Source organism: Helobdella robusta (assembly GCF_000326865.2).
Source record: "Helobdella robusta unplaced genomic scaffold HELROscaffold_6, whole genome shotgun sequence".
In the NCBI taxonomy this organism is placed as follows: Eukaryota; Metazoa; Annelida; class Clitellata; order Rhynchobdellida; family Glossiphoniidae; genus Helobdella; species Helobdella robusta.
Genome location: NW_008705330.1, coordinates 3,890,208 through 3,900,234, shown reverse-complemented (window position 1 = coordinate 3,900,234; position 10,027 = coordinate 3,890,208). Strand labels below are relative to the sequence as shown.

The 10,027-nt window shown below is 31.7% G+C and overlaps 3 protein-coding genes across 3 annotated transcripts in view; all 3 read left to right on the top strand.

Annotated features, from left to right (window-relative positions):
* Positions 1–1,369: 1,369 nt before the first annotated feature.
* HELRODRAFT_146662 (hypothetical protein) lies at positions 1,370–1,756 on the top strand (the record flags this gene model as incomplete). Its single annotated transcript, XM_009029311.1, has 2 exons — positions 1,370–1,572; positions 1,675–1,756. Coding segments are annotated over 2 exons (285 nt in total), but the record flags the coding sequence as incomplete, so codon positions are not given.
* A 556-nt stretch (positions 1,757–2,312) lies between these two features.
* HELRODRAFT_164356 (hypothetical protein) lies at positions 2,313–4,226 on the top strand (the record flags this gene model as incomplete). Its single annotated transcript, XM_009029310.1, has 6 exons — positions 2,313–2,466; positions 2,714–2,941; positions 3,024–3,190; positions 3,501–3,670; positions 3,856–3,920; positions 3,985–4,226. 6 exons carry the CDS (start codon positions 2,313–2,315, stop codon positions 4,224–4,226), a joined length of 1,026 nt encoding a protein of 341 aa, XP_009027558.1.
* Positions 4,227–7,368: 3,142 nt separating this feature from the next.
* HELRODRAFT_151351 (hypothetical protein) overlaps positions 7,369–10,027 on the top strand; it is a gene marked incomplete at both ends in the record, with an annotated part of 4,888 nt that continues 2,229 nt past the window's right edge. The window contains 2 exons of the mRNA XM_009029309.1: positions 7,369–7,464; positions 8,337–8,451. Coding sequence (XP_009027557.1) covers positions 7,369–7,464; positions 8,337–8,451 — 211 coding nt within the window. The remainder of the gene's footprint in view (positions 7,465–8,336; positions 8,452–10,027) is intronic.

The window sequence follows — 10,027 nt, the reverse complement described above, 5'->3', positions numbered from 1 at the left end:
AGATGAGTTATTTATAACTAGAAATAGNTATTTGCAAATTTATTTAATAAAAATTTAAAAAAAAACAATAAAATGTCTAATTTCTCGGAAATTAATAAACTAAAAAGAAATATGAAAAAGTTGAACAATGTTGAAAGTAGTGTTGAATTTTTGAAATATATAATATCATATATATAATCATAATGCACACACATATTATGTTATATTCTTTATATATGATATTTATATATATTATCAATCAACTAAATTTTAATGGCCCAATTTTCAAAAATTCAACCAGGCTCAACCTAAAACTCGCAAAAACAAGCAATTACAAAGAAGTAAAAAAAAAGGAAGGAAAATAGCGAAGAAATGAATACATGAATATTCAATTAATAAAACCCTAAACTAGTGAAATGATAAATTGTATGTATATTGGAATATATATATATATATATATAGCTTTTTCCAAATTTGCTCTATGCATGTGAGACGTGGACAATAAAGAAAAGAGACAAAGACAGACTCAAAGCATTTGAGATGAAGTGTTACCGAAATTTGTTGAAAATCAGTTGGAGGCAGAAAGTAAAGAACGAAACCATCAGAAATCAACTTGGAAGACAAAAAACTGTATAGGACAAAGTCAGAGAAGTAAAAATTGGGATTTTTTAGAACACATTTGTATAATGGGGAAAGACAGATTGATTAAGATGGTACTAATGAGAAAGAGGTTATAAGAAAAAAGTTGGTAGACCTGCAAAGAAATGGATAGACGACATTACTGAATGGACTGGTGTTGGTATTCTGAATTCAATAAAACTGGCCAAAGATAGAAAAGGTTTTTGTAAAGAAAAAAGAAAAGAAATGTAAAAGGTATGCTTAGATGTACACCATCGGCTTCGATGGTCCCCCGATGGACAAAGGAGGATCATTGATTGATTGATATGTTTATTGATAACACATTTACATCATTTAAAAAATAGACTTTATAGTCATTTAAAATCGTTTGTCGAAAATCTTTAATTTTATCTACAAAATTCAAACGCCGCAAAAGTGGCACTATATAAAAATAAATATAAACGTTAGATTGTAAAATCTTTTGTTTTCGAGTTGTTTTATTATAAAACATCTTTGCCTTTTTGTTTTTCGTCCTGAAAATATATTCAACTATGAACTGGATAAAATTATTTCTAACTAATTGCGAAAATGTTTTGTGAATGAATGATGGTTAAAGAAGTTGTAAGTTAGCTGATTGTTTCTGACAATTGTTGAATTCTGTATTGAACATCCATTGGTAATTAATCTATAAACGATGGAATTTGATTTCAAAAGACCATCAACCAATTTAAAATTTGGTTTTTTTGCATGCAAACCAAAACTTCTGCAGGGCTTCAATACGGTAAAATGGGTTCTTTTTTTCTTTTGCCTATCTTCTACCTTCAGGAGCGCCACGAATGGTTTGTTTTCGGTGACATTGTCAACAGTTGAGAAGCGGTTTCAATTCTCCAGTTTCCAGAGTTCTATTCTTGCAAGCGCCACCGAGTTTGGTCAAGTACCAGCGCTGGTGTTTATTATGTTGTGTGGACACAATGTGTAAGTGCAACGATGCTAATCATGTAAAAATTTGTAGCTAGGCTACGGTCAAAATTAAATTTGTTAATTTTGTTCAAAATTAAATATGTTAATTATGTTCAGAAAACAGAGACCACTTTTTATAGGATTTGGCACAATTGCAGTTTCTTTTGGCTGCGTCCTCTGCTTTCTGCCGCAATTTTTGGTTCCTTCCGACATTTCAGTAAATTTTTAAATTGCTCAATTATTTAACAAGTGTCTACGTTCAATTATACTCATAAAGGTGGTGAATAATAACAGATCAGACAGGATAGATTTGTGTCTTGGTAGAAAAATAAATGAGAGAAGTATGAAGTTAGTTAACGAAAAATACAGAAAAGACTCTCAATTATTATCCTTGAGTTTGCTTTTTCTTGGTCGGTTGATGATTGGTGCTGGAGGAGTGCCTACAATAACTTTAGGCCTAACATACCTCAACGATTGCTCGCCTACCCACTTATTTGCCCTGTACACAGGTTTTCACCAGCAGACTTGATTTATAATAATAAAACAAATTTTTGTATGTAATGAAAATCATTTAACGTGATATTTAAAAAAAATTGATATATTAAAATATTGTAGGCATTTTTAACGCTATGAAAATTACCGGTTCTTTTATGGGAGCAATAAGTTCAAGCTCAACGCTTTACATTCCCCATAATTTTTATAAAATGAACAAGCAAAGGTAACTTTGTCAAAATGTGAAACTGTTGCTTTGTAAAATGTCAATAAGTTATTTAAATTTTTTATCAAGTTTAGGAATAAGTGAATCAAACTACCAGTGGGTTGGTGCTTGGTGGTTGGGCTATGTCATTTTTGCAATCATGTGCTTCGCATTTGCTTTACCAATTTTTGGTTATGCGAATGATTTGCCAGGTAACTTTTATTAAACATATATTTTCACATACATTATGCGCACAAACAAACACGTGCGCACACTCATATTACCTTGAACGCGTGCGATCTACAAATTACACACACGCTTTTTGATGTGAGTATGTTTGAATATTTAACATGTCAGGCATATATTGTTTAATCAAAGTTCTGCAAATTTTATTTTTGTTTGTCTGTAAGCAAATATTTTTTACTTGCTAAAACTTTTATCGAAATTTGCCAAAACTAGGTGCAAGTTCTATAAGAGCAGCGAAGATCAACGAATTGTCGGTTTTTAGTTCTTCAAATTTGAAAGAAAGAGTTGATGTCTACATGACCATATGGAAGTTACTTCACAATACAACGTTTTTATTGATTTGTCTCTTCTCTCTGTGTGACATGTTTGTCCTATGTGGCTTAAATTCGTTCGGACCTAAACTAATTGAATTGTTAATGTTTGTTTCTCCGACGTTCGCTGGTCTGATTTTCGGTAAATTATTGTTTATATAATTGGTTAAATTATTATTTACAGCTGCAAAAGCTGTTTACATGTTTTCCAGGTTTTGTTTTTTTACCGGCCGGAGCTCTGGGAACGTTGATTGGAGGTTACATTATAAACAAGTTCAAGATGCATGTTTGTGCAATGATGAAATTTCAGTTGTTGCTGTCCATCGCTGTCATCGCTGTGGCACCAACAATTTTTTCACACTGTCCAAGCAATAACCTAGTTGGACTAAACAGTTTGTCAGTGATAAAATTGACAGAGTTGTAAGTACTTGAATTTTAGAGCAACAAACTTAATTTTAAACAAGTATTTTTATTTAATAGATCATTCAAATCGCGCTGCAATGAGCATTGTAAATGCAGCGTCGACAGTTATCAACCTTTCTGTGGAAAAGACGATAAAGAATATTTTTCTCCGTGTTTTGCTGGCTGCGCAGCAAAAATGTATAACCAAAAAACTAAAATTTACGTAAGATTTTTGTCCAAATTTGTTTATAATTTTTTTTAATTTTATTAACTTGACCTTTAACTAGGAGTACCAGAATTGTTCCTGTGTTTCTTCAAGTGACCAGCGCCATCCCGATGGCCATGGCAAACCGTGCTCGAAACATTGCAAACTTTCTTACATTTTTGTTGTTGGATATGCTCTGATATTTTGTTTTGCTTGTATCTGCTTAACAACAACCGTGTCGATTACATTTAGGTTTTGAATGATTGATACTTTTTTTCAAGTTTAATTATGAGAAATAAAAATTGTAAGATTATTAGGTGATTTGGTTGCCTAAATTTTCATGGCTAGTTAATTTAATACCATTACATTTATGCAAAATTTATTTAAGAAATTTTTTTGAAAAATTGAAAAATTTGCGCATGTAAATGTATCTGCAGAGTAATTCAGCCATATCAAGCTACTGCTGCCTTATCCATGCAAACCTTGTTGGTTAAAATATCAGGTACGTTTTTATTCTTTATAACAACTTTCTTCGATCGTTAAAAATTATTTATAAATTTGAACAGGCACCGTTCCAAGCCCTTTGATATTCGGAGTGGCACTTGACAGTAGCTGCTTCTTCAAAGATGTTCAATCGAGGCACATGAAGATTGAAAATCAGAAAGTTGCCAAATACATATTTTTGATCTTGCTGGTTCCCAAAGTGATAAGTGTGTTAGCCATGGCTATAATGATTTCTCTGCATAAATCTAACTCAGTCTCAAAAAATCTAATCGAAGATATAACTATAGAAGTCAAACCCGCTTGATGTCAATCACTTTTAATAATAAATTGAATATGCATTGTTTTATTATAAAAAATATTTCTGAAATTATAAAACTGAAATTTGTTATTATTCACCTTTGAATTTATAAAATTGAATATTTGCTAATCATTTTAGTGTTATTTATATAATAATGAACGTGCAAGAGCTTATATGAATGATTATTGAAAGCAAAGCAGCAAACGATAAAGCGACAAAATTTATTTCATTGACTGACGTTAATTTTGATCCTGTCAACTCTCATAAAAGTCGTGTAATTTTCCGCCACGACATTTTTTTCATCTCGTTATAATTGCGACGCACGTGTTAACAAGAGGAAGGATAGTTATTGTAGTGATGAAGATGATGACGAAGATGAAGACGAAGGTTTTAAAAATATTGGAGAAGTTAGCTACGACAAAGAAACTTTTAATAAGCAATGGGACTACAACTCAGATTCTGCTGCTAACGACTCACCTGCTGCTTTTACTTATAATGTTTCATTATTATTGTAGTGATAAATATGATGACGAAGACGGCGATGAAGGTCTTGAAAATATTCGAGAAGTTAGCAGTGATAAACTTTTGATATGCTGTAGTGGGACTACTACTCGGATCATTCCGCTAACAACTCGCCCGTTGTTTTCAACCATAACAACGACGACATTAACATAAATAGCAACAACGATTTCAATGCAACACTCACCAACGATTCAACTTTTGAAGATGATTATGATAAGAAAACCATTAATCTAGAGATTAACGATGTCAGTGAAGATGATTCTAATGCTAATGCAAGTATTCATACCGAACACAAATTGGTAACAGATGATATTTCAAGTTTTGAGAAAACCTCTCCAGTACGCACTTGGAATGTAAATTTGATCTTTGTTTACCTGTTTGATGATATCAACGACGGCTTCATTGCTGATGAGAATGAGTTTTTCATCGCTGCATCACTGATCGATAGGAAAGATGTCAACGACGAATCTTACATCATGCATCAAAGCTATCATTCTACACTTAGTAAACTCGAAAGGAAGAAAGAAAGCACTTGTTTAAGTGCCAACAAAATCAAGAAAGAACCACAACTTCTGCCTATGGCTAGAGGAATCGAAACAATGGGAGCGTGGCGTGACCACAAAAAAATAACGCAGATTTCAAGAACAAAGACATGGTCTGGTTGTACAACGTACGGCGCAGAAAAAGGCGATGCCCAGCAAAACTCACAAGGAATTGGAAAGGTTGGTACAATATCACCAACAGGATAAATGACGTGATTTGCAGAATCTATGATCATGGAAGAAAATGGTCTAAAATGAAAGTTGTCCATTTGAATAGATTATCCCCTATTTATCGAAATAGAGAAGTAATGTCTATGTTAGGGACTAACAGGCTAAGGTGAGGGTAATGTTAAAACCGCTATATTTGTAATTGAATTTGTGCTGAAAAATCTAGGCTATATATAAGCCCCGCGTAGTCAGGTTTGTAGGAGGTTTCTAGCCAGGTTTCCAGCAGAAAAAGCAAAGCCGTGAATGTGATTTATGTAGTTACTTGGTTTAGTTTATTGTTTCTATTACTGTTGTTATTCAAGAAATAAATGTTCAACAAAGTTTGCGTTTGAAGCAGTTGTGCTCATCTATCGGAAATCTTGAACCTACGGAATAACGAACACTTGACGATCGTTAAAAGCTACAACATTGGTGTTGGAATAAAAATCTTTGAAGTTATAACATCGGTATTGGTAGTTACGAGAGTTATGAGTTACAACATTATGTTTCGTTTTCCCAGTTGTTATTCTATACGATGATTATACCATCTAGCGAAGATAATGATCGTTATTTATGGTTTTTGAATTTCGATAAATTTGATTAATGATCCATTTTTTTAGCTAAACAATAAAATAATATTTTAATTTTTATAATTGTTTGATTCGCTAAAGATATTTAGTTACGGAGTACAAGTTATGGAGTATAAGTTACCTCAATATTTGAGTATATCAACGTGTTATTTTTCTAGTTATCGCTTCGTTACATGTATAATTATAATTAAAACAGGATGCCTCGACAAGAATTGTTATTGAGTTTTTAATTTTTTTAATTTAAAGCTTTTAATTTTATGCATTTTTCGTTGTACTACGGGTTTTGGGGTTTGTAGTTTTTAATTTTTTTAACAGTGCAGAGCTGTTTTAAGATGTCAACTGTCATGATAATTTTAATTCGTTTAATTCTAGTTATATGTTGATTTATTTATATCATTTTTAATATTTTTATCGCTTCGGTTAGTTTTACCTTGAATGCTTACGCGTCAATTCCCTTTTAAATTTTAAATAAACTCGATTTCATATAAAAATAAATAGTACCAGTTGCGATCGGTGATCGTTAATCGCTAATTGTTCATTGCATCATTATTTTAATAAAAAACTTTTTTCGGTTTGCTTTCCGTCTTTATATCATGCAAATCAAATAATATTATATTTTTATTTAAATTTAAAATATTAATAAATAAATATGACACCGTTGGCTTCTAAAAATTCTAATTATACTTTTTCTATTGTAAAATTGTTAATTTTTGTGTTCGGGTTTGCTTCTGTCAATGTAAACTGTTCTTTAGAACTCAAGCAAAATTTTCAGGACAATTACAATAAATTTGTCTATGGTCAGAACTTCTTCAATAATAAAGGTAGAGTAGAGTTTTGTTAGTTTCATAGTAACAAGTAATTTAATTAACATAAATAACTTAGTAGTACAGTAACGTGGTAACGCTAACTAATGAATAAGAAAATGATGTGATAACATTGTTATAAACATTAACGATCATTACTACCAAACCTATGTTTTAACTTTAACAAATCACTAAACTAAACTAATCTAAGTAATTACATAAATCACAATTAAGACTTCACTTCTAAACTCGCTATAAAACCTGTTACTCACTTCGCTATTTGCAACACTTTATATAAATATGTAGTCTCTACATTTATAATTATGTTTATTTTTTCAAATAATTATGATAGTTATAATAATTTGTTTTAGAATTTAATTTTGCTGTTTTATCTATAATTTCTTTCCTGTACAGATGTTATTTTCACATTTATATAATTCATTTAAAATTTTATCAAGTTTGTAAGAAAGAAAACTATGTCTGTCAGAATGATAAACTGGGGTTTGAAGCAATTTCCATTTTACATTCATATATTGATGCTAATAAGGATGGAGGTGTTGAACAATCTGAGAGTCAAGAGGTTTGTTTGTCTGTTTGTTGGTCGTTATGTTCATTTGTTTGTTAATTCTTATTTTCATTCGCTTTTGTGTTTAATGGTTCTTATGTTCATCGATTGGTCTGTTAGTTGGTTTTTATGTTATTTGTCTGTTTTTTCTATCTTTGTCATATCCTTTTGTTGTTGTTGTTGTTGTTGTTGTTGTTGCCTCATTCTGGGAGACCCCTAGAGCTCCAATCGAGGCCGGAGCCAAACCGCCACTGTAATTGGGTTTCTCCAGAGATCTATTGGTTGTAGTTTTGTGGTGTTTTGTGAACAGCTAAACAGATGTGGTACATCATCTGTATGATTGTTGCAGAAAGGACAGATGTTGAGGTGCCCACTGTCGATTCTGTTTTTGTAGCTGTTAAGAAGAATACTATGGCCAGAACGGAGTTGGGCTAGGGTCCATCTGATTGTCCTGGGAAGTGATTCTTCTGTAGGATCTATTTTTGGTGTAGGTGGAGGCCATCCATCAAGCAACAACAACGGCGACTGATAGATCTCTGTGGCGGCTTTGATGGTGTTATCCTTTTGTTCATGTCTGTTGTTGGATTTATTGACTTAATTCTGTTAAATTATATTTCAGATTCATATAAATAAATAAAATTTAATAATTTATGCAATTAGATATTTAAATGAAGTTCCTTCACTGGCAACTGAATTATTTAACCATTTCTTGATTGCTCACTGCACTGTTACCATTCCACATTAAAACATTTGATTGATGCAGTATATATATATATGTCCATATATGTACGTATATATATATACACATATTATTTATTATAAAAAGTTTTAAGATCGTTGATTTATTATGCTGTACTGTAAAAATTATTGAAACAATTTTTTAACAGTTTCTCCAGGAAGATTTGCAACGAGCTGACCAATCAGTGAGTCAGCCAGGCTACCATAGCAACGACAACCACGTGACCGTACATGATCTTTGGGACTACTGGGTTCAAAGTGAAGGTAACATTTGTCATGATGTAACGGTGATGGTGTCATTTTAAGGACACACACTTATTTGAAATAAGTTACTGCAACTCAGAAACATATTTTTGTAGATGTTGTCTGTAAATTATGTTTGCTAATAAATGTCAATGAATGTTATTAATATATTTTGTGAGTAATAATAATAATATTAATGATAATAATAATGATAATAATAATATTAATGATAAAAAAAAATAATGGGAACTCTTTTATTTTTTTCCAAAAAAGGGGCGAAATAAATATTCAATGAAATAAAATAAAATAAAATAAAATGAATTAAAATGAGAAAGTAGTCTACGATGCTCGCCATTATAGATTTAAAATGCGTACAACGAGAAATGTAATCAGTCTTAATATAGTTATAATAATAATAATGTAAACTCTTTTATTATTCAGAGAAAACCAGTAAAATCAAAAATAGTCAAAATAAAATATGTCAATAAAATGTTAAAATTAAATATTGTATAACGTAAAATAATTATAAGATAAATAAATAAATAATAATAATAATAAATCAAAAATGATTTAGGTAAAGAAAAACAAAAAAAAATTATAAAAGCGTATTCTACGTAGCTCGTCATTCAGTGAAAGAAACACGAAATGAGTACAACGAGAACAGATTAGTTTTACGTCGATTCATTCCGTCAAATTTCTATCACAATAAACAGCGTATGATGAGGATATCGCAGAGTTAATAAGACTATTATAAAATTGATCAGACCAAATAATGTCGACCAGCGACAAATCGAAACAATTGAAAAAACCTAGCGGCGAAATTTCGAACATGTTGATTATTATTTTTAAATGTTTTAAATTGTCAAGTAAATTGTTATGGAGGTTATTAGAATATTTGTCCATTTTATATTGTTTTGAATTGAAAAAATTAGACTCATGGCAGACGGTGAGCTCCAATATTTCAATTGTGTTGTCACGGGGTAGTGCGATGTCAGGACGAAGTGATTTGAAGAGACACGACAGTGGGCGGGTCCCATCATAAACGACGTCTGCATACATCGCAACCTCTGGTCCTGCGCATGATTTCAATTTTTCTATTATTATATTTAGAATATTGTTATGGCGTGTTGTGTATCTTTTTAATGCTGCCACCGAGCTGCAGTTGGATAGGACATGTTTGTTGGTTTGCCGAGCATTGCAAAGTGTACAAATGGCAGAAGACGATTTTCCCCATCTAAATAGATTAGCATTCGTTGGAAGCTGTTGAATAAGGCTTTTCCTAACAAATTTGAACAGTACTTCAGGAAGTTTGGCGGTGAACCTCGACCAGTGAGCAATTCTTACCGCGGGAATGTTGTCTTTAATCGACTTAAAAATGGTCCCTTGGCAGCGGAGTGACAGCAAATGTTCCAGTTCTTCATTTACTTGCCGATTCTTTAGAGCGCTGAGTGTCGATTTTGTGTCATTTGAGTCGGGAAGCATGTTGTCAATTTTAATATACTTATTGTATGACTCACTCCACAAACATTTTAACTCCTCGTGGCCGTTTGATTTAAGGTAATTTCGTAATTTTACTCTTAGAGATTGGCAAAATGTT